The 24,733-nt window shown below is 33.5% G+C and overlaps 2 protein-coding genes and 1 non-coding gene across 5 annotated transcripts; 2 read left to right on the top strand and 1 right to left on the bottom strand.

The window, feature by feature from the left end:
- Nucleotides 1–4,040: 4,040 nt before the first annotated feature.
- Nucleotides 4,041–5,989, top strand: LOC145563503 (protein LIKE COV 3-like). The gene is made up of 5 exons (XM_081623951.1): nt 4,041–4,193; nt 4,557–4,609; nt 4,907–5,016; nt 5,477–5,644; nt 5,727–5,989. Exons 1-5 carry the CDS (start codon nt 4,041–4,043, stop codon nt 5,987–5,989), a joined length of 747 nt encoding a protein of 248 aa, XP_081480077.1.
- Nucleotides 5,990–6,909: 920 nt separating this feature from the next.
- TRNAE-UUC (transfer RNA glutamic acid (anticodon UUC)) lies at nt 6,910–6,981 on the top strand. The gene has a single exon. It is a non-coding gene; the product is annotated as a tRNA-Glu (tRNA).
- LOC145563502 (chromatin remodeling protein DDM1-like) lies at nt 6,967–14,280 on the bottom strand. Of its 3 annotated transcripts, none has more exons than XM_081623947.1 (16): nt 14,040–14,280; nt 13,735–13,837; nt 12,941–13,204; nt 12,760–12,849; nt 12,226–12,572; nt 11,954–12,143; nt 11,597–11,772; nt 10,617–10,686; nt 10,313–10,502; nt 9,465–9,569; nt 9,290–9,384; nt 9,070–9,189; nt 8,796–8,915; nt 8,608–8,706; nt 8,416–8,517; nt 6,967–7,757 (listed from the first exon to the last, which is right to left on the bottom strand). In XM_081623947.1, the coding sequence occupies exons 2-16, from the start codon at nt 13,804–13,806 to the stop codon at nt 7,521–7,523; spliced, it is 2,277 nt and encodes a 758-aa protein (XP_081480073.1). In that variant the 5' UTR covers nt 13,807–13,837; nt 14,040–14,280; the 3' UTR covers nt 6,967–7,520. The 3 variants fall into 3 exon arrangements, with proteins under 3 accessions (XP_081480073.1, XP_081480075.1, XP_081480074.1); XM_081623949.1 differs by having other exon boundaries at nt 12,226–12,569; XM_081623948.1 differs by having other exon boundaries at nt 13,735–13,822.
- Nucleotides 14,281–24,733: the final 10,453 nt, after the last annotated feature.

Raw genomic sequence — 24,733 nt, 5'->3', positions numbered from 1 at the left:
TTTAGATTACAAAAATACGAAACGATGCGCAGATCGTATTTAGAATATATGGGCCATACTAGTCTATATATAGCAATAAATAATATCATATATTATAAAGTGCCACATAATAAATCACTCATCATGCTTTCCTAAACTACAACATCGAATGATCATAATTAAGGAAACGTGGCACAAAATATCTCATATTTTAATTAATTAATTACTGCAATTAGATAATATCATTTATTATTTCTAACCAACCATAAAATATCATGTATTTTATTTTAGGTAAGAGATAGAATCAAATCATATTTTAATTATGGAAGATAAATCATATTTATTTTCCATGATTATCCTAACTAATTTAGGAGATTCTATCCTAATTGCCTATCCAATCACATATTTTAAATCAATTATTATCCAAAATTAATTATGGGATAATCTCATTAAATCAATTATTATCCAAATAGAATCTTTTGCTCCATTATTATCCAAACTTAACAAAATTAACCACTTTAACTTTGTTAATTATCTTTTTCAAAATCAAAACTTATCTTTTTAATTTTAATTTTGAAATCTGATTTTATAAAAATAATTTTTTTTTAAATAGCTGCGCCAGCCACCGTGGTGTAGCCAGCCGAAGCCAGCCACGGTGGCCGTACACCTTGCGATGTACGCTGCACAGCAGCGACGCAAGAACAGCAGCAGTAGCACACGCAACACTTGCGGTGCACTGCTGTCGCTGCTCCTGTCCGAGTTCCTGCCCAACCCCGCCCTCCCTCCGGACCACCTGCAGCGGCAGCCGCCGTGGCTGCGCCACCCAGCCGCAGTTGCCGCTTCTTTAAAAAAAAATTATTTTAATTTAAATAAAAACAAAACAATTTTGTAAAATTAAATTAATCTTAATGTGGTCCAATTAATTTCAAAATTAAATCATATTCAATCTTGAAATTATGGTTCTTCATGAAATTAATCCCCAATTTAATTTAACTCATAAATTAAATAATTTGATCATGAAAAATTCATAATTTAGCATGAAATCAAATAGATTAAATTCTATAAACACATAACAATCGAATTAAATCAAAACCAAAACATAAATTTCACAAATTAGGGTTTAGGGTTTCGAAATTTTTTTTCGAAAAATTAGGGTGGGGGGTTCGAATTTTTCGAGTGATAAAGGGGCAAAATTCGGATCTTTGATGGGTAATTTGGAGCAAATTAAACAACTTTTAATGATTCTATATTGTTAAATCACATTTAAAATAATATTGACCCATAATTAAATTATTCTCCCTCTTAATTGAATTAAAATTGTGGACTATCAAAGAATTAATATTCAATATATGTTCATGCATAGGCTAACTGATACCACTGTAGGAGTTTATAGGTACGAATGCGGAAAACATGAATCATATTCATATAGCACCTAATCCCAAGATTATGCACAACACATAAAGAATTAGAATTAATACCTTTGTAGCGTGATTCCACATGTGATCGAACAAGAACAAGGGAGATAAAGAACCTCAAACGTGATTCCTCTACTTGGTCCACGGGCACAGATTAAGACCTCCACTAATGCTAGTTAGTTGTAATTGAACCCTTCAATTAACCTTCTACGGAGAAGAACGAGCAACGAACCAACCACGAACCACCACACGCGCCACTAGGGTGGCCAGCCGTGAGTCCAAGGGGAGGAGAGAGAGAGTTGTGGGTTAGAGAGAGAGTGTGAGGGTTTTTGGAATTTCTGGTTGCTTGATTCACAATCAACTGTTAATTGTTCTGTCAATTGTTATGTCCTACAACCCTAGGCATGGATCTTATTCATAGATCTCATCTTTAAATAAGAGTCCATGACAAATCCCAAAACCTAACTCTAATCTAACTATGCTAGCCCAATCTAATTCATGATTAGTTACTTGCTCATGAGGCCCATAAATGGGTCTCTAATTTGCTTAACCCAATATCCTTGTGTGTGACCTCATAGGATCCATTCTAGCGGGCTTTGGACTATTTGACTAGCCTAAAGATCATTGATCATAGTCTAGCAACAGATAATGACGACCTAAAAGAACGAACTTATTATCTCCATAGTAATGATCCTTGATATATCTAGTAATTGCACTTATCGAAGACATAACTCCTTCAATTAATTGGATGAGAGAGAAAGTAAACCCACCACAACCACCCAAAACCCAGCCAGCCAACTCGCACCACCACCAGACCACCAACACCACAACCAGACCACCAACACCACCACACCACCAACGAACGAAGCCCTACCTCACCACCACCAATCAACTCGCACCACCACCAAAAACCCACCCAACCACCAACGAACCAAAACCCCTAGTCACCACCAAAGAACTAAAACCCCCACTTTCCACCACCAACGAACCCACCCAACCAAATCGCGTAACCAGCCGACCACCTTACCACCTCCAACAAACTGAAACCCCAATTTCGATTTTGAAAAGGGGCGAACTTTGAAAAGGGGAAAAGAGACGGAGGCGGCGAATAGGCGAGGTAACATGGTCAGTGGTGCGGTGGATACGAGAGAAGAGAGAACAAAGAGAAGAGATGGTGTGGTCGATACGAAAGAAGAAAGAAGAGATGGTGCGGTGGATCTCAGTGGTGGTGGTGGTGCGTCGGTGGTGCAGTGGATTTGAGTGGTGGTGGTGGTGGTGGTGCGTTGGTTTTGAGAGAAGAGAGAACAAGGTTGGTGCTGGTGGGGGTTGACAGGGAGGAGAGAGAAAAATTGGTGATGTTGGTGGTGGATATGGTTGTGAGAAAGAAGAGAGAATGTGGGTTAGGATTTTAATTATGGATAAATTAATTTGGGTTAAAGAGTTAATATATGCAATTAAGTAAAATTTAGGGTATGCAGGTAATTTTACACAAAAAAATTTACTAAAAGAGGAAACTTTTGGTTTGTTGCACATAATGTGTAGTTTCCGTTTTGGGAAACCTTTGCAAATTTTATGAAACGGAGGTAGTACTACTTTGTGTAAACTACATGATCTTTATCCTAAATGTGCTTAATAAATCACAAATAATAAGTATAGCAGTTCTCCCTCTATTTCAATCATAGACAACATAATATAACTGTACAATACTAAATCAAATCAACAATTGTAGAATGAAATATATGCATGTTATTTACACTAAAACTCAACACACTTTTTATGACTGTATAATAGCATTTAAACAAAATTTGACATAAATTAGAAATTTAGATGTATTTGTTGATTGAGATACAGTAAGATAACAGAGGTCATGGCTCTTCATAAAGGCATTCTTCTATCTCGAGCGTGGGATCAAAAATATTATAATTGAAGGTGATAACGTTTTAGTAATCAACTCCGTTAAAGGCATCTGGTCAACACTATGGCAAATTGATCATATTGTTAAAGACATTTATTATGTTCTTAGCAATTTCGACAACTGGAGCATTCGTCATGTTTTTCGGGAGGCAAATCAAGTAGCGGACTGGATAGCGAATGTTGGTCATTTAGTTAGTGATAGTATGGGCGAATGTTGGTCATTTAGTTAGCGAATGTTGGTCATTTACTTAGTGATAGTATTGGATTGGGTATCCAATTAAAAAATTAAGCTATTTGGAAAAGTTACAAATTTCGTCCTATAAGTCTTTGGGCACCTAATAACAAATCAAATAACCCATTTATTTAAGGGTTCGTTTGGCATCGTTGTGGTTTTCTGTTTTTTGGTTTTTTGTTTTTTAAAAGTGTATTATATATGTCACATAATGAATAAAAAAATATATAGACTTATTAAAATCATGATAATTTTGAAAACTGACAACAGAAAAGTGGAAATACCTTTTTCTTGTTTCCTGTTTTTGGTTTTTGGTTTTCAAAAAAACAGAAAACTAAAAACCAAAAATGATGTCAAACAAGCCCTTACTTCTTAAACAACAATCATGCCATACTTGATTTTGTCATATATTTCTAAATTCGTCCATATATTGAAAAACCAAATAAAGTTAGTTAGCCTCATTTTGATGAAATAACGAACTCCAGGAAAACAAAAGAAAAATGGGAACAAGAGAAAGAGACAGAGATCTAGAGCTACTGATCCCCGTTAGTGTTCCGCCATTGGTGTCCACCCTCGAAACCTGGAAACCTTCAGCCCCTTCTTCTCCTTCTTCTTCCCCTTTATCATTTCATCACACTTCCCCCGGCAAAGAGGTTCCTTCTATTCTTTTATATGATTTTCTCTCTGTTAATCTTTGTCCATTTTTTACGTGTTATATGATGATTTTCATTGTTTATCTAGCTACATTTGACAATCAATTTGATATTTACATAACCAATTCTTAATGGTTTCCTTAATTAGTTAATAATCTTATGTTTTGCTTGAATATTATCTGCAATCGATTGTATAAGATTAGATTTTCTTTAATCAATGCATATATGGGAAATCATATTCTTGTAATTCATCGTTTATTTTTATCTTTTAATTGTATTAGATAAAATAATGGTATGCTTGATCTATTGTCATACATTTTAATATATTCTTAGTCATAGTATTTGGTAATGTTAATTTTGTAGGCATGTTGCAAAGTCATCCGAAGTTGGGCTACAAAGAAGTTTATGTCTGGAAGGTGAATAGCGAATTCTTTTGCTATAATGTTATATGTTTACTCTTTTAATTATATCTCGTGTTAGTAACAAGATTGCACGTATTTTTGGTCAAAATGTAACATTGTGTTTCATCTTAAAGTTTTTTATGAGTATCTTTTTTGGATGTTCCATATCTACACTCGTCTATATCTTTCTCTACTTCATCGTCCAAAACCTCAATGTATGGATTAAAATGGGGCGGAAGGAGTTAACTTATACATTTTGTTCAAATATATTGTTCATTGTTTTATGTGTTTTTTTTTCTTTTCGTTTTCCAGTGTGATTCTGCTTCCTATAGCCATCACCTTTTACTTCACGTGGTGGTTTATTCATTTTGTGGATGGATTCTTCTCACCAATTTTTACTCAACTCGGAATAAACATATTTGGTTAGTTTTACTACTATTTCCTTTTCTGCTGTATACTTTGTGTTTTTGTATGAGATATTTATACTTCCTGGTGCTTGGGTCGTTGTAGATTGAAAGAGGAACAGGATGCTGTTTTGAAATAGAATAAAATAGTGTGGTTTTCACTTTTATTTCTTATAGTATACTTGTAAATAGAGGTGACTCTTGCTCTCATACAAGCTTAAGCTCTCAGCCCTCATACTAGTGTCCACTAAGCTAAGCGTTCTCATCTGGTAGGCAATGTTTTGTTGTTAAACTTCACGAACACCTTTTAATGCAGTAGAAGATTCGATGGAGAACCTTCAACAAAACCATAACACTTTAAAACTATCATAAAATTTTACTTAAACTTCATAAATTTTAAGCTAATATAGTTAGTAACATGCTGTCTGAGCCGATAATGGACTGATCAATTGATTATTCTTATTGCGAAAATTGCTAGGCCTTGGCTTTGTGACCTCTATTACATTCATTTTCTTGGTGGGAGTGATTATGTCATCATGGTTGGGAGCTTCCATCCTCCAGCTGGGGGAGTGGTTCATCAAGAAAATGCCCCTTATAAGCTATATATACTCTGCTTCGAAACAGATTAGTGCAGCAATATCACCAGGTATATGTACATACAGTTAAATCCTATGAGCCTTGACCTGATCTTTGAGTTAATAACTTGATGACGATGGTCATTATTTCAGATCAGAACTCGCGAGCTTTTAAGGAAGTGGCTATGATCAAACATCCTCGCGTAGGAGAATATACACTGGCATTTATCACGTCTACTGTCACCCTTCACAGCCACATGGGTGAAGAGGAACTTTTCTGTGTCTATGTACCAACAAACCACCTGTACTTGGGTGACATGTTTCTTGTAAACTCTAAAGATATTTTGAGGCCTAATCTCTCGGTCCGTGAAGGCATAGGTAAGCTTAGAAAATTGAAAGATATTTCAAAGATATGAAAAAACGTATACTTACTAGTAATTGGAATGTATCAGTCTAATTATTTTCTGACTTGTTTCAAAAAACTTTGGGACAGAAATTGTCATCTCTGGAGGCATGACAATACCCCAAATACTGACTACAGTAGATGCACAAATCATGCGTGCAGTAAGAGGCGAAGATATTTCAAAATTACCAGTTTAATATCGGTTTCTGCAGATTATGAAGCTTTAGGAATTAAAACAGAAAATGCAAGGTGAATTCTCATACAGGCCATAGCAAAAGCACAAGAAACCGGATTATGATGGTCTAACACGGTGTGTTTTGCCTTAGGTTCTGGAGTTCAGCTTTGAGAAGGAAGACAGGAGCCTCTAATGATGATGAAAAACTAGGTTTTCACAATGATTATCTTGTAAATTGTATAATTATTTGTTAGAACAAGAGTTGGAAATGTGATCGGCTTTCTAATGGAAAATCTGTATTGTTATCCTTCAGTACTGTGATGAAGGAATAAGACTGCTGTTTATTCACCTTTTCTTCATGGCAAACCCCTTTAAACTGTCAAATATCACTGTCCTGTAGAGACAGATTTTTGGTTGGGTTTTTCATAGTTTGAAATTTTCATTTTAGCTTTTACAGTGTCATATGGAAGAAGAGAACCGTCAATAATACGGAGTAAAGTACTCTGGTTTCACAACATTTTGTTTTGAGATCGTCTCATATAAATTTTTGTTTTTCAAAATTCAATGTACTTATTTATATTGTTTGACAGGGTAAAACAAGAGGAGAAGAGGGAAAAAAAGGATCAATGAGGTCATTGTATCTTACACCAAATTTGGATTAATAAATATAATAATACTTTGAGCCTGTAATTAGTGTGTTGTAAAAGATACTTTATTCAGATTATCAAATTCATAAACTAATGATTAGATCAATATCTTCCGTTGTCGTCCAGCGGTTAGGATATCTGGCTTTCACCCAGGAGACCCGGGTTCGATTCCCGGCAACGGAATTCTTTTTTCCCCCATTCACTAGTCACATAATTGGCAGTATCGATACAGATAGATAAGAGTAGAAAACAATATACAATCACTTTCCACAAGCTTTTCATGCTGCTATTTTTTATGAACTAGCCGCCATTCTAAGTAAACACGAAGTACTACATAAGCCATAGTTGTTGGTTTAAGCCTTTAAGGTGCCATATTTCAGCTTCCAAGTTCAACTAGCTTATATAGAGAGCAACATTGAAAAAAACCCCATTATATACTGCTCCATAAACTGTCGATTCATTCATAGATAATAAGAGTCAGAACACCAGGACCAAAAAATCTACACAGCTGACAACGTAATTTACAAAAATCAGCTTCCTTCCTCATGGCCTTTCTTACTCTTTAAATGCCAATGAAACAAAATGAAAGGAGCAGGAGAAATTCCCCCACGGTGCACAAAGATTAATCTACTAACCTCGCAAAAAAATCACACCAGCCCCCTGCTGATAAAATGCACTAGGGGAGTGTCCCGTGTTCACTGGTAAAGAGTAGCATTAGACTACTAGCTATTAAGAGTGGACAAGACACCACCTGTTGCGGTCGGAATAACCACCTCCCATCCAGGCCCTTTGAGGGGGAGCACAAATTTCTCAACTTCAGCCTCCCCTTTATCACCTGATGCAATTAGCAAGTCAGTGCGATCAAGCACTTTTTCAAGGTCTTCATCGCTGATTTCTGTCTGCACAATTTTATCTTCAGCATCTTCTTCCTCTCGGAGAAGTTCCAGCAGATCCTCCTCCTGGTAATGAACAAAAGCAGTTTACAAAGAGAACATGACAGTATGACACATTCAATGCATAAAAAAATAACAGCAAACAAACCATTCGAAATGAATTAACATCAATATACACAGGTTTAACAAAAGTCAAAACAGATTTATGAAAACATGTGAAAATTAGACATGCTAGTCAGTCAAATGTAAGGTGCTCAGCTGTAACAATAACTGTACTTAGCAACAAAAGCCAGAGAAGAATGTAAAACACCTAAGAGAATCAGCGGCATAACAGAACAAAGAACTGGCAATGTAGTCATTAGCAGTCATGACAAAAATGAAATAGAGAGTGGGGCATAACAATACCCTACCCAAATACGCACTGCAAGTCAAGTTTTGTTACTCCGCACTAAGGCTCCATTTAGTTGCATGGAAGATGGATTCAATACAAGATGTTCAAATAACAATATTCCAGTTGGACATAATCATATTGATAAATATTATAGGTGCGCATAACCCCTTGATGAGATTAAGCTTGAGCACTTGTTTTCGAATTATTTTCCTCACCATAGAGAGGAACAGTGATACAGTTTGTTTTCTCATTTTGTGCTATATGACAAATCCAGCAAAACATTTTTCATCCTTCCACCCAAAGCAGCAGAATAAGATGTTACGAGAAAGATACCTCCAAAATATTACTCATTGTCCTTTCAGCCTTGAATTGCCCCTGACCAATGACTACATGTTCAAGCCTCAGCTTACTAAAAGCCCTTTTCAGCATACGACCCTGAAAAAAGAAACCCCAAGTTCCTCAACAAGAACAAAAGGCATTGAAGTCTATTTCACAAGAACAGAGCAAATTTAACCAGGAAAGTACCTCAACCGATAGTGCAGTGGCAAGCCTGTAAACATGAACAGGCTTAGTTTGACCAATTCTGTGACAACGATCCATTGCCTGCAGATCCATTTGGGGGTTCTGGCAAGTAGATGCAATTCTCGTGAATAAGATTACAATTCAGGTGAGAAACAAAAATAAATAATCACAGAACAAAAGCGAAAATTTACCCAGTCACTGTCATAGAGAATACAAGTGTCCGCAGCAGTAAGGTTTATTCCTAATCCACCAGCCCTTGTACTGAGAAGAAATATTCTATATTCGCTGTCTATGTCATTAAAATCATTAATCTGTAGAATAATAGATACATCAGAAAATTTTTAAGTCAACAGGAAACACAATTTTTAAAAAAATTCAGAATGAAGGAAGGCTAGCACAAGCCATAAAAATAACATGATGAGCAAAAATTGGCATAAATTTTAGTGCAAGCCCACAAGCACAGACCTGCCTCCTCCTATCTTCAAGTTTCACATGGCCATCAATTCTGCAAACCTTAAATCCCTTCTCACTGAAGTAGTAATCCATTATGTCAAGAATTTTGGTCCACTGAGAGAATATAAGAACCTAAGAATAATAAACTACTAGATTAGAAATCACTAGTAGAAATAAAACTACATCACCCAGTAAGACATGACAAGTGCAAACTTGAACATCAAATACTTGCCTTGTGCTTTCGGGCAAAGAGTTTAGCCAACAACCTGTCCAGCAGCTGGAATTTGCCGCACTGTCCAACTATTTGTTCCACAGGAGGATAGAAGTCTGCCACAAGGAGAATTCTAAAATCATTAAAGAAGAGATACTAAGTAGCAGACTTAAATTTGGTCATCCTAGGCACTCACATGATCCATCAAAAGCAGATTCCAAGAGATCTGGATGATTGCAATTTTTCCGGAGTTGAATCATCAGATTATTAAGCTTTCCTTTAAAACCACGTGGTACAGGTCCTGCAATTTTGGAATGAACATAATCCATGTTATCAGACAATAATTGATTGTAAATTTTAAAGCATAATATCTTAAAACCAATCTATCAACAATTCTACATAATACTAACATTAATAGCTGCTATTACAGCTTGTGACTGCTCAATTCAATTTTATTTACTGAGCCACACATAAACCACTAGATTAATAAGGGGGGAAAAAAACCTAATGGAAGCTAGTCACGCTACAACATCAACAACTGACACTGCCAATACTGCTAATTTATGAGATAATAATGGATTGTGGACCGCCCTTTCAAAACAATCCATCAACCTCTAATAGCCACTTCACAACCACTGAGCCATCATACTAATACAACTGATGAATGGTCACAATTCAGCTTTATACACCAGCTCTTTCTTTTTCCATGCACTTTAGCCCTTATCCATGCTAGCATCCACAAAAATGGCAGGTAATTAAAGCCATATCAAAAAGAAGATACAACAGTCAGAACAATAGCCTTGATTCTCGGAGATAATAATCTCAATTGTCAAACAAAGCTGTATATAGGCACGCCAAATTTATCAGAAATGTAAAAATCACACGATACAAACCATCTCCACATATAACGTTGGTATCATAGGAACGGAAAAGATGTACTAAACTACAATATACTTGCATTTTATAAGAGAGGGGTGCTTCTAAGAAGCTACAGGTTTGTTAACCAGTGTGGACAAGAAGCGTAATATAATCTGTATGCCTTACCTAAGCTTACATTCGTCACTAAATGATTTTCCAACGTTCGATTGATGAGGTGATCCTGAAAATTCTTTTGATGCTCAGTCATGGTAGCATACAAAATAATCTCCTTTTTGCCAGGGAGGGATTGTTCAACATCAGCCTTCATTCTGCGAAGGAGAAACGGACGTAATATGGCATGTAGCTTGGCTACCACCTAATTACAACATACAGGTTCAGTATACCACAAAATAAAATATTTTTTTTAAATAATCACAAAAGAAAGTGTATCAAAGTTCACATCATTTAAAAAAATAGCTTAAATGCATGCCTGAACCCTCCTTTTCTCTTCTACTTCCTCCTTCACTTCTTCATTGCTACGCTTTCCTGACAGGTCAAACCTGTAAAACAAATAACCGTGCCATTAATACCGAACATCCCGAGTTTAAGTGACACAAGGGAGATAATCTCATTACCCCCTTACTCAAGCTCCATAAAATTTTAATCAATAAAAAAAATTAAAAACAAAAAAAACAAAACAAAAACAAATAGTAAATCATTTAACAGGAACTGCCATCACGTCAAAGATCTAGCTTTACTTTTGCTTGTAAAATTATGATGATATCGAATAACTCAATCAAGATTTTTTATAAAAGGTAAAAAAAATAATTAAAAAAAAAATAATAATAATAAATAAATAAATAAACTTTTTTTTAAATTCTAATGGAACCTTAAAGTAACAAATTTAGGTGCCCCGAAAGCTGTGATATGATCTCTATTCATGTTGGACAGAGAATTTTTTTTAAAAAAAAAAATATGAACTCTATTCATGCTGGGTACAAATTTCCATATTCAGAATATGAAACTCAAAACTTAGTTCTCAAAGCTATGACAATAGAATCCACCCAGAGATTCAAAAGTAAAAAGTTTAAGGAGTCAGTGTTACTATAAAAATAAAGTTTCAGTGTCCATCACTTTTTAAAAAGCCATGGTGCAACAAGAAGCTGAAATCAAAGTAAATGTTGCGAAAGTTAACATAAACTAGGTGTACATTGACACCCAATTGTACATTGGATGTTGCATCTCAGATCCTCCTACACTTCAACACAGCACAGCACCTAAATACAATGGCCTCATATGAACTTTTATTGAACTTAAAGTTTTAGGGGATCCAACACCATGTCAGACACAACACCCAAATCTGAGTATGAGCAACATAGGTCAGTCATGACCACAAAACTGATGAACTTATGCACTGGCAGTACTTCAAAACTAACAAGCCAAAATAACTAGTGTAAGTAAAACACAAACCATGACTCAAATTCTTCATGAGATGAGAATATGTCAGGCAAAATGAAATTCAACAATGACCACAGCTCAGCCAAGTTATTCTGCAATGGTGTTCCAGTCAACAAAAGCTTGTTCTCAATAGGCAAACGCTTCAACTCTTTGAATAGCTTGCAATTTGAATTCTTCAGACGATGGCCCTATTCAACATACAACCACCACTGGAGTAAGCCCTCTAAAAAGCAAAGGTAAAGGACAGATAATGCAAAAGGCAGACAATGCATTAATATTTTACCTACAACTACCACTGGAGTAAGCCCTCTAATAAGCAAAGATAAAGAACAGAGAATGCAAAAGGCAGACAACGCATTAATATTTTACCTCATCGACAATAACATATTTCCACTTGTAATGCCTCAAGTGTTTCCGGGCATCATTAAGAGCTACCTCATAAGAAGTAATAACTATAGGGAAATTCGGACCAATGCTTTTGGGCATATGTTTCAGGCGTATCTGATTCCTTTCTTTCGCATCACCATGATAAATTATGGCTTTCACTGATGGCGTAAACCTGATAGTTGAAGAACAAAATGGCATTATGTTTGAGAAACTAAGGAAGCAACTAAAACACAACCGCAGTAGTAAACACTTGCCTAATCATTTCATTCATCCAGTTTGACAGAGTAGAGAGAGGAGCAATAACCATATAAGGCCCATCCAAACCTTTCCCTTTAAGATGAGCCAGAAACCCAATGGTCTGAATTGTCTTTCCAAGTCCCATTTGATCAGCTAGGATTCCATTTAGACCATTCTGCCAGAGAGAAATAAGCCACTTCACTCCTTTGATCTGGTAAGACTTCAGCTTCCCACCAGTCAACAATGGTATAAGATCAGACTGCTCCTTCTCAATTCTTTCTTCCTCAGTAAGATCAGTATCTTCAGCAGCTGTACCTTCTTTAGATCTAGTAATCATTGCTGCAACTGCTCTCTTAGCTTTCTTCTGCACAAAGAGATACACAGCAATTACACCACAAATTAGATAACCAATGGCCACAAATATATAATCAAAAAAATTGGACTAAAAAACAAATAAGCTTCATCTTCAACAAAACAACTTATCAACATGTAGATCACACATCAGAAAATGCAACAATTCAATTTTTTAATTCATTAAGTACAGTACTTACATCGTTATATTGCGCAGCTTTCTTCTTACCGCCTCGCCCTCTCTTTTTTCCTTTGTTCAGCTCTTCTTCTTCCTGTTCTTCCACTCCATTCTATAGTCATCAAGCACATAAAGAAAAGAATCAGCATATACTAGCGCAACAACAATCAATGATAGCATACAAAAAAGCTAATAACACATACCAATGTAATGTCATCCATCTTTTCCAACAAGAACTCAGAGTAGAGCTGTGTTTGACTCAAAAGATCATCTAACTTAGAAAACTGAGACTCGTTAAGAGTGGCTGCCTCAGCCGCCAATCTTTCCTTCTCAGCAATTTCTTCTTTCACTCTCACTTCAAGCAGCTTCTCTTCTTCCTCTGCCATTTCTTTCGATATAAGAATAGCATCTCCATTTTTCGCTTCTATAAGTACATCACTAACTTCAGGTTCTTCCTTTACTATATCCTGTAGGTTCACAGAAATTAATAAATAAAAAAATCCTCAAAGGCTAAACGCAATGACAAAGTTCAAATCAGAACGAAGAAAAATCAATAGCAATGCTAGACCAAAATGCAGTAACCAGCTATCAAAGCACACACCTACGAACAAGAGCTCGACAACACTACTAAAATGTTGTTTATCATACCAATTGAGAGTCAAAAATAATACAATTGAACAAGGCACTGAACAAGGCACTGAACAAGTGTACAGCAATGCTAGAAAACCTCGTTGAAAATGTGAGAGTTCAGTAAAGAATTAAAGAACATTAGCAAGGCAAACCAGTAATAACAGTTTAAACAATTCAGACATTAAACAGCATAAAGGATATACACACAAATTTATATGAATGAACAGTAAGTTTGAAGGAAAACACACTCATAAAAATAAACTCTTCCAAAAAAATTCGGAGTAAAAGCACAATTACACAAACATAATCAAAATTTATAACTTGATAATTCAATTAACAAATTAAACGAGAGAAAATCGAAGAATACCTCGTCTCCGAGAACAGAAGTAGGAGAATCAACGTTAGGATCATCAACCTTCATTTCATTTTCCTCTGCCATTATCAAACCCTAACCTCTTCCAAAATCAAAACTTAAACAACATAAAAATCAAAAACAAGTAAGAAATCAAACAATTTCAAGCATCAACAAAACCAAAACATAAACAATATTCAAAAACTGTAAATACATTACATAAACCACTCAAAAACTTAGGGTTTTTGGAATTTGAAATTCAACCAAAAACATCGAAATGCGAAAAAAATGACAAAAACCGAAGAATCCAGAAAACACACCTTGAAGAGAGAGAAAATGGAAGAAGAATTTGCAGAAGAAGTTGGTTTGCTCAAGGAAGAATGTGAAGAGGTGAGGAGAGAGAAAATGGAGGAAGTGAGAGACTGGAGAAGGGCAGTAGTAGACTAGTAGTACTACCACTATTTTTAAAAAAAAATAAATTAAATTAAAAAAAAGGAAGGAAAATATGGTAATTTAATGAATTAGACCATGCGTCTTGGGCGGGAAATCGAAGATTTATATGACAACTTTGCCCTTGCCCTTTATATAAGGTGGGAGGTGGGATATTCCCAAGTTTTTGAATTTTCTTTACTGTTGTTCATGAATATCTGCAGATCTCTTTACTTTTTTTGTACTGGGTACAGCTATTTTTTTATTTTATTTTATTTTATTTTTGCAGTGTGTGGTTAATTATAATTTAATTTAATTTAATGTGATTTGATTGTATGGGTCTCTGTGTTTGTGGATAATGGGAATTAAAAAAACAAGGGGTTAATTTCTTATTTTACAACGCAAGAGCATCTTTAACAATGAACAAATAAAATTATTTGTGTTACTATTAAAATAAAATAATGTAAAAGAAATTATAGAATGATGAATAGTGGCATGAATAAATGTGAATGGTTTGGAAAATCAAACCATTTGTGGAAATTATTTGTCTGATAAAAGTTACTTTTATTGATTATTTTAATGATAAATATTATATTTTAATTGTTAGGAAAAGATAAATTGAAAGTGGGGTAGGTGAATAGTAACATGAATAATATTGTTTTTTGGTTCATTGTTAAGATAAGAATGTTGGAAATTATTTGTTTGATTTATGTATATGAAAGAGAAAGTATTTTTTTTGTGAATGGTAACATGAACAATTTTTTTTTTTTTTTTTGTTCATGAATAAGGATGCTCTAGAGCAACCTTAACCATGAATAAATAAAATTGTTTTGGTTACTATTTGAATAAAATAATGTAAAAAATTAGGTGATGGTGAATAGTGGGATGAACAAGTATGAATGGTTTGTTTTCCAAACCATTCATGGAAATTGTTTGTCCATCCATGAGATTATAATATTATTATTTATGTATGTATTTTAATTTTTAATAAAAGATAAATTGAGGTGTGGTAAGTGAATAGTAACATGAACACTTTTTTTCTTTATTCATGGTTAAGAGGAGGATTTTGGAAATTATTTGTTTGGTTTATGTATATGAGAGAGAAAATATTTTTTTAATGAATAGTAACACGAACAAATTTTTTTTTTTGTTCATGAATAAGGATGCTCGGTATATGCTAGGGTTTTTCTATTTAGGTTATTTTTTTATTTGGTGTAATTAATTTTGTAATTGAATTTAAATTGTGGAGTTTTTTTTGTTTTTGGTGATATTTGTACTATAGCTAAAGCCTTATCAGTGTGATTAATAACATATACGGAGTAGTTTTAAAACTTGTTTTATTGACAGGAAAGTCCTGAAAATTAGAAGATTATGAAATTGTTTGGTTGACAAAAACATAAAAGTCACATTTCTATAAAAGTAAACTTTTCACAAAAATGGAAGAATTAACAACATAAGACCTCATAGAGTCCTAGGTAAGCTCGACATTCTTTATTTAATGAAACAGTTATTGCTGAGTGCAAAGCAAGTCTTTTCGACCATAAGATAGCTAGAAGGTACAGGGTGAAGAACTTGGTGGTGGAATCAAATAGTATAAGATTTAGAGAATATTTGTCGTAGGCTTCTCATTGATAAAATATCAATATATATACAAGCCTATTCTAGGGTTAATAACTAAGGATACATTAGTAATTTACAAACTAATATATACACAAGATTATTTACATAGTCTAACACACCCCCGCAGTCAAAACGGGAGGACTGCGAACGCTGATACTGTCCCTGAAATCATCAAATAAAATTTTCGGCAGATCCTTAGTGAAAATGTCTACAATCTGGTATCGGGACGGAACATGTAGTACACGGACCTCACCCCGTTGTACTTTCTCACGAACAAAATGTATATCGAGTTCAATGTGTTTAGTTCGTTGATGTTGAATTGGGTTGCCTAAGAGATATATAGCGCTAACATTGTCACAATAAACCAATGTAGCCTTAGAGACCGGACAATGTAGCTCTAGTAATAAATTCCGAATCCAACAGGACTCAGAGACAACATTAGCAACCCCTTTGTATTCTTCTTTTGAACTAGATTTCGACAATGTTGGTTGTCGTTTTGAGGACCAATGTAATACCCCGTATTTGAAACGTATTTTCTAATTAATTAATTAATTAGTATTTTCAAAAAAGGGTATTTTAAGTAATTTATTTTCTATTTGAATTTTGGGGCCAAAATGATATTTGTTTTTTGGCGCCAAAAGTATTTTAAAACTCAATTATTATTTTTGGATTTTGGATAAGATTTATTATCCATTTATTTAAAAATTGGATTATTTATATATATTCCGGATATTTTAAAATTATATTTTATTATTTATTTAAGATGGCCGAAAATTCCTAATTTAATGACTATGATTTTCGGATTTTCTATGTATAGAAAATCTGATTTTCTTAGTTATTTTATTAAGTGAATAATTGGAATTTTACTGATTAATTATTTTATACAATAAATATTATTTATACAATTAATTTTAATTCCTTAAAACCATCAAATTAATTCCCTAAATATCTAAAGCCACCATGATGGATTTTTGGGTGACTTATTTTGGTAAATTATATTTTTAATTATCTCCTTAAAATCTCTTATTTTCCTCAATTTTATTTTTCCATCTTACAAAGATTTGATCATCTTATTTTCCTACCTTATTTCATATTTGATTATTCCCCAAGTAATCTTCCTTGCCATATTATTTTTCATGACAACGTACCTTCCATATTTTTGTTATACACAATAACCTTAATATCAAAACTTTCCATATTTCTTTATTCTCTTCTCCAAGTAATTCCTTAATTCTTTTTACCATAATTCTTCCCACATTCTCTTGCCATAATTCTTGCATGAGGTAGCCTATAAATACCCCTTCATGCCTCTCATATTCTTCACACCAAAAACCCAATTCTCTTCTTCTTTGTTCTTCTTCTTTTCCCTAAACCTTTTTCATACTTTTCTTCTCCTCTTTTCATACAAATATTATCCCGTATAACTTTAAAGCCAGTTTTCGGGCACTTTTGGTCAGTTTTTGGGGTATTGATGTTTCATAGAAGATTGTTCCTCTCGAAAAATCCTTGAGGTTAGGCTCAAGAATCACCCAATTCGGAGTTATATTGAAGGAGTTATGACCTCTGCAAGTTCTGCCTATTCTTTCCCACGAAAATTCAATTCTCTTTAATCCTATTCTTTTATCTTCTTCATGGTTAGTTTTCTAAAATATAAATACCTATTTCAAAGCTATAATTTTATATTAAAGTATTATTTTAAAAGAGTTTTATAGCCCATGTACATTAGATTTGAGTTTATGTTGTGATAAGCTTATGGTTATGTTATTTGCAAGGTGTATTCGTGATTGAACTTTGAAAGTGCGAAGTATTGATTGATATTTGGAATCAAGGTTCTTGAGGTTCTTTTTGTGTGGTCCTGCTAGCAAGGATCAAGGTATGTTTAGGTGGCTAGATACCTTTGAAAGTGATTGGTTTGAATAACATGTGTTTACGTGATTTGATTGGTGATTGAATTAAATTGATTTGAATTATAATTTTGAAATAAATTATGTTTGAAGGTATTGATTTTAATAAAAGTATTTTGAATGTTGAATGATTGATTTTTAAATCATGTTTGAATGGTTTGAATTACTTATCGTGTTTAAATAAAGGAATTGATTTTAAAAGGGTTTGTTGAATTAAATAAAAGGTTTTTTTTTTTTTCAAGGAAGAGTTATTGATTTTGAAAAGGTATTAATATGAGATTTTATTCTCAAGTATCTATTTAAAAGGTTTTGATTTTGAAAGTATGTGGAATTATTAAAAAAGGAGTTTGAATTATATTGGAATTTATTGGATATTAGAAGGATTTATTGAACCATTGAATTATTATTATTATTAATGCTTTATAAGCATGTTGGTAATCCCACTATGCGGATTTGGTTTATTGATAAGGCCTTGGACTTTATATGACCGGGTCTTTCCTCAAGAATAGCCTTGTAATATAAGGAGACTAGCTTGGGGGGTGTGCACACTTGGGTGAGGAATTGGATTAAAAGGAATTGGTTCTTAATAAAGGAATTGGTTTTATTAACTATAATTTTGAATATTGAATCATTGGAATCGGTTTGGAATAATGAGTTTGAAATTATTGGATTAATTATTAGAATTGATTTTCAAAAGCATGTTTGCAAATAAATTGAGTTTACATTATCTTGCACTTATCGTACTTAGCATATTTTGCTAATCCGTATTTCTTATTTGTTTCGGTTCGCCCTGTTTACCAACCTGGTAAGCAGTGTTGACTATTTTCAGGTGGAGTCATGAATGAGCATATGGGAGTCCAGGGATTTGCTTCACCTAGTTTAGGAATGTTAGTCTTGTCTTTATTTGAGTACTCATGACAATGGTTACTATTTATAAGTCTATTATTAATAAGAGAAGAGTATTGAAGTTTTCTGCTGCAAAGTATTGGTTTTGTTTAGTAAGTTTGAGTAGCCTTGCATAATCACGCGGCGGTATGTATAATACGTATAATTATACCGTAGAGATAGACTTAGGCGTATTACCGCCGCGTGATTACGCAAGGCTACTCAACTTACTAACAAAACAATACTTTGCAGCGGAAACTTCAAAACTCTCCTTTATTAATAATAACTATGAATAGAAACCAATGTTATGAGTACTCAAAAATAGATACAAAGACCACAATTCCTAACTTAGTGAAACCAAATCCCGGGACTCCAATGCATCAATTTATTCACTCCACCTGAAATAACACTGCTTACCATTATGGTAAACAGGGCGAACCAAAACAAATAAGAAATACGGGTTAGCAAAATATGCTAAGTACGGTAAGTGCAAGATAATTAAACTCAATTTATTTGCAAACATGCTTTTGAAATCAATTCCAATAATTAATCTAGTAATTCCAAACTCATGATTCAAAACCAATTCTCAATATTCAAATCCCAATAATCAATAAAACCAATTCCAATTATTTTAAAACCAATTAAACCAATTTAATCAATTCCTCTCCCAAGTGTGCACACCCCCAAGCTAGTCTCCTTATGTTATAAGGCTATTCTTGAGGAAAGATCCGGCCATACAAAGTCCAAGGCCTTATCAAAATACCAAATCCGTATAATGGGATTACTAACATGCTTATAAAGCATTAATAATAATAATTAAATGGTTCAATAAATCCTTTTAATATCCAATAAATTCCAATATAATTCAAAATCTTTTTTAATAATTCCACATACTTTCAAAATCAAAACCTTTTAAATAGATACTTGAGAATAAAATCTCATATTAATAACTTTTCAAAATAAATAACTCTTCCTTGAAAAACCTTTTATTTAATTCAACAAACCTTTTAAAATCAAATCCTTTATATAAACACCATAAGTAATTCAAACCATTCAAAACATGATCTAAAAATCAATCATTCAAAATTATTTTATGAAAATCAATACCTTCAAACATAATTTATTTCAAAATCATAATTCAAATCAATTTAATTCAATCACCAATCAAATCATGTAAAACATGTTATTCAAACCAATCACTTTCAAAGGTATCTAGCCACCTAAACGTACCTTGATCCTTGCTTAGCCAAAAACACTTCAAAAGAACTCTCAAGTAGCTTGATCAAAAACACCCTACAAATAAATATAACCTTAATTAATATAAGGTTAACAAATAATCACAACAATGAAATTAAAAACCCCCAACTATATGTACATGAACCTTTTAAATTAATTTTCATAAACATCATTAAAAATCTAATTTATATAATTAAAACTACTCATAATAATTTTTATAAATCCCCTATAATAATAATAATAATAATTGAATAAGAGAAGAGAAAGAGAAAAGATAAGAAACCAAGGAAAAGAGAAGAATTGGATTTTCGTTGGAAAGAATAGGCAGAACTTGCAGAGACTATAACTCCTTTGATATAACTCCAAATTGGGTGATTCTTGAGCCTAACCTCAAGGATTTTTTGAGAGGAACAATCTTTTTTGAAACAGCAATACCCCAAAAACTGACCAGAAGTGCCCGAAAATTGGCTTCAAAGATAAACGGGATGATTTGTGTAAAAAGAGGAGAAGAAAAGAAGAGAATTGGTGTGAAGAATGTGAGAGGTATGGAGGGGTATTTATAGGCTAGCTCATGCAAGAATTATGGTAAAAGAATTTGGGAAGAATTATGGTAAGTAGGGTTTAACGGATTACTTGGAGAAGTGAGTAAAGATTCAAATATTCACCAAATAATTTGTAAATAATATTTATTGTAATAAATAATTATATAATAAAATACCAAATATTCACCAAATAATTTAACTAATAAAAATCAGATTTTCTCTTAGGAAAATCCGAAATTTATTAGCCAAATAAATGGGATTTTCGGACTTATTAAAATAATAATAAAATATAGCTTTTGCCTTAATTAGAATATCCAAAATATATAAATAATCCTGTTTTTTAAAATAGGAAAAATGGATAATAAATCTTATCCAAAATAATAATTTGTTTTTAAAATACTTTTGGCGCCAAAATTCAAATATCGTTTTGGCTCCAAGATTTAAATAGTAAGTTAAATTACTAAAATACCTTTTTTAGAAAATAATAATTAATTAATTAATTAGGAAAATACATTTAAAAATACGGGGTATTACATTTGGGGGTGTTACAACTGACAGGCTAAAGTCGTATCACCTAATCAAAAGTAATTCCTAAAACCACTAACTAATAATAGATAGGGAAGTAGGGTCGAATCCACAGGGAAACAAGTTTTTATATTCCTAATTAATTATTATAATCTAAATTATTAAGTAACCAAAAGTTGTTATTTAAAGGAACTATACTACGAAGAATATGAGTAGGGAGAAATAAAAGTAGGGAGAAATCAAATAATAAAAGACCTAGGGCATAGGTTCACCAATAAATAATATTCCAGGGTAAAACATAACAATCAATCATCAATGCATCAATTAATCAGATCATAAAGGGATTTCGCTATGTATTACAATCACAGAGTTAATTTACCGGTATTAAATCTCATCTCTCGAATCTCGACCTAACCATTTATAAATTAGTCTGCCTACTGAAACTAAGCCTAAACATCAATTCTCATCTCTCGAATCTCGAATCAATATTGCTAAACTCATACGAATTAAATCTGGCCAAATCTAACCGCATAGCATTAAATCAATCAATAGGAAATTAATCAAGCATTGACAATTAACAATAATAAATTACCCCTTCATATTATTTATGGATCCCCAAAATCCTAGAAAGAAAATTACTCACATATAATTAAATATAAACTAAACAAAGCAATTAAATAAGTCATGATGAAAGAGAGAGAATAAATAACTGAGATTAAAGGAGAAGAAATCGTTACCAAAGCTGAAGGAAACAAGAGATGGAATTAAACAAAGAGTTGCAGAGAGAGAAAATAATACTAAAGTTTAAGAGGAGAGAGAGAGAAAAGTTAGAGAGAAAAGAGAGAGAGAGTAAGGGAAGGGGGAAAAAGAAGAAGAATTCTAAACTCGCTTAACAAAAGCGTATATATACTAAGCTCGAAAATCCTAAGTTAAAACAACTTAAACGACGCTTAAACTTCTCCTCAGAAACATGCGCCCGATCGGGCCAGCCTTTTTTTTTCGCGGGCTTCTCTTCTCGCGCCCGGTCGGGCGCGCCTTCGGGCGGAGACCCTTGCACTGGGCGGTGACACTTTGGGCTACTTGGACTCCTTATTTGGGCTTGTAACTCGGCCCAAACCAAATATCCTCCTTGGGGCTTTAATCATTCGGTCTAATCCCTCATCTTCTCATAAGTCGAGCCCTTAATCACTGGTTAGATGACTCTAACCGATCTTGGGCTACGAAAGATGGTTGTGCTCCTCCAATGCTCGTAGTCGCTCCATAAAATCCCGGGAAAATGCTCCAATAGTGCAATTCCCTATAAAACTCAACCAAAATTACGAAAACACTAGAAAACACATATTAGCAATAAAAGTGGCTCTAAAGAGCCAAAAGCACTACTAATTACGACCAAGGGACGGGAGTAAAATACTATATAAAATAGACATATCAACAACCAGGCCATGAAATCAAATTATCACCAAGAAAAACACAGTAACCAGATGTGGAGCGACGAGTGTCAAGGCATCCGGCCCAGTCTGCATCCGTGTAAAATAAGAGAGAGGTGATAGATGATTTATACAAGTGTAAACCAAAATCAGTCGTACCTTGTACGTAACGCAGAATGCGTTTCAGTGCATCCATATGAGCAACTCTGGGAGAATGCATAAATAAGCAAACCTGTTGAACTGCATAGGAAATTTCAGGTTGAGTGAATGTGAGGTATTGCAGAGCTCCACACAAGCGATGATACATGGTAGGATCCGAATATAGATCACCGGAGTCTGTGCTCATTTTCCCTCTAGAATCAACCGGAGTGGGGGAAGGATTGCAGTTACCATGCCTGCTTTCTCGAGAATTTCTCTCACATACTTTTTCTGAGACAAAAATAAGCCATTCTTGTCACGAGTCACTGCAATTCCCAAGAATGGCTCTGATACCATATAAGATTTAGAAATATTTGACGTAGGCTTCTCATTGATAAAACATCAATATATATACAACCCTATTCTAGGGTTAATAACTAAGGATACATTAGTAATTTACAAACTAATATATACACAAGATTATTTGCATAATCTAACAAATAGCCAAGTAGTTAGGGATGGCAATGGATCGGAGGTGGGTCGGGTGATGCTTCATCCGCCTCCATCCGCCAACAATCCATCCATCACCCGACCCATCCATCACCTAATTTTCCTTCATCCACATCCGATCCATCCGTCATCCATGGATGAATTGGGTGGATCGGGTGATAATTCGGGCGAAATATATATATAAATACAACTTTGCAATTTAATAATTAAAAATTGAGATTTGAAAAAAAAAATGATCAATTAATTAAAACTTTTATACATCCTTCTAATACTCGCTCATTTTTACTAAATTAAAAACAAATGTCAATTCCTAACACTACAATAGACATTAATTTATTAAAAAAATATTTATTTTTATTTTTTTATATATAAATTTAACGTGAGGATGGATGGGTCGGGTGATGGATCGGGTGATGGGTTGGATGTATCATCATCCGTATCCGACCCGATCCGTCACCCAACCCATCCATCATCCATCCGTCATCCGCTTAAGTTCGGGTTTTCATCCATATATTTGGATCGGGTGGATGGTTATCCATCGGGTTTGGATGATATTGCCACCCCTACAAGTAGTTCTAAATCAGCTTTCGAAAGCCGTGATTTTTTTTCTCAGACGTTGATTCTGTTCTAGATGATATTATGTTTGTTTGCAAATACTTTAATTTTGTTTATTGGTCTCATGTTCGTAGGGATGGAAATTTTGTCACCCATCACCTAGCTAGGATAGTATTTTTTGAAATTGAGCAAGTGTGGGAAAATCATTGTCCTTTCGATATTGCTCCCTATGTACTAATTGACAATTTGCCCAGCTCTTGATTAATGGTACTTCTAGCTCTTCCTCAACAAAAAAATAGTCACTTAATATATTGACTAAGTTAAAAAAAAATACTCATGAACTCAAATAACAAAAACTTTTGTATACATCTGATGTATAATAATATTACTGTATATCAAGGCAACTTTTGTTGAATTTAGGGTAAGTTTTATCTATAAATCTTAAATAACTTTTAATTATATCAGGATAACTTATATATAATTAGTAACTTTCATTCTTTATAGGGTAACTTTTGACCATTTTAAGATAACTTTATATATTGTACATCTAATTTTTTATAAATGTTTGTCCTTAAATAATAATATTTGGTAAATAAGTGGTGAAATGATTATCTTTATCCTACGGAGTTATAAAAAATTGGACATTTCGGGCCTGTTTTAATTGACTGAACTAAACTGAACTAAACTAAACTGAACTGAACTTATTGGAGTTAAACTGAACTGAACTGAATATTTTATGAGAGAAGGAAATTAAGAACTGAACTGAACTTATTAGAACTGAACTTATTGGACCTAAACTAGACTGAACTGAAAATAATCTGAAGAGAACAGACCCTTAGACTATGTTTGGCAAAACTAGCGGTAGAGGGTAGCGGGAAGCTGTTGAGTAGCGGGTAGCTGTTAAGCAGCGGGTAGCGGTCAACAAGTAGCGAGTGAAGGTTAGCTGTCAAAGTAGCAGTTGATAGTGTGAGTGTTTGGTAAAACTAGCGGTTGGATTATGTAACAACAATAAAATTTATTAATTAAATTATTAATTTATCATAATAAATAAAACTCATAATAATAATAACAACAACAACAACAACAACAACAACAACAATAATAATAATAATAATATGAAAAATTACATTGTCCTCATCATAAAAAACAATAATATATATATATATATATATATATATATATATATATATATATATATATATATATATATATATATATATATATATATATATATATATATATA

The sequence above is a fragment of the Chenopodium album genome, chromosome 10 (assembly GCF_948465745.1).
Source record: "Chenopodium album chromosome 10, dcCheAlbu1.1, whole genome shotgun sequence".
NCBI lineage: Eukaryota > Viridiplantae > Streptophyta > Magnoliopsida > Caryophyllales > Amaranthaceae > Chenopodium > Chenopodium album.
This window is presented reverse-complemented; position numbering and strand designations above follow the sequence as displayed.

Excerpts from the sequence above, each read along its gene's own strand:
- LOC145563503 (XM_081623951.1), top strand. The coding sequence starts at position 4,041 with ATGGGAACAAGAGAAAGAGACAGAGATCTAGAGCTACTGATCCCCGTT. Across the intron at positions 5,017-5,476 it reads ACTCGGAATAAACATATTTG|GCCTTGGCTTTGTGACCTCT; the intron begins GTTAGTTTTACT and ends GAAAATTGCTAG. Across the intron at positions 5,645-5,726 it reads TAGTGCAGCAATATCACCAG|ATCAGAACTCGCGAGCTTTT; the intron begins GTATATGTACAT and ends TCATTATTTCAG.
- LOC145563502 (XM_081623947.1), bottom strand. The coding sequence starts at position 13,806 with ATGGCAGAGGAAAATGAAATGAAGGTTGATGATCCTAACGTTGATTCT. Across the intron at positions 12,850-12,940 it reads AGATGGATGACATTACATTG|AATGGAGTGGAAGAACAGGA; the intron begins GTATGTGTTATT and ends TGATGACTATAG. Across the intron at positions 8,518-8,607 it reads CCACTGCACTATCGGTTGAG|GGTCGTATGCTGAAAAGGGC; the intron begins GTACTTTCCTGG and ends TTCTTTTTTCAG.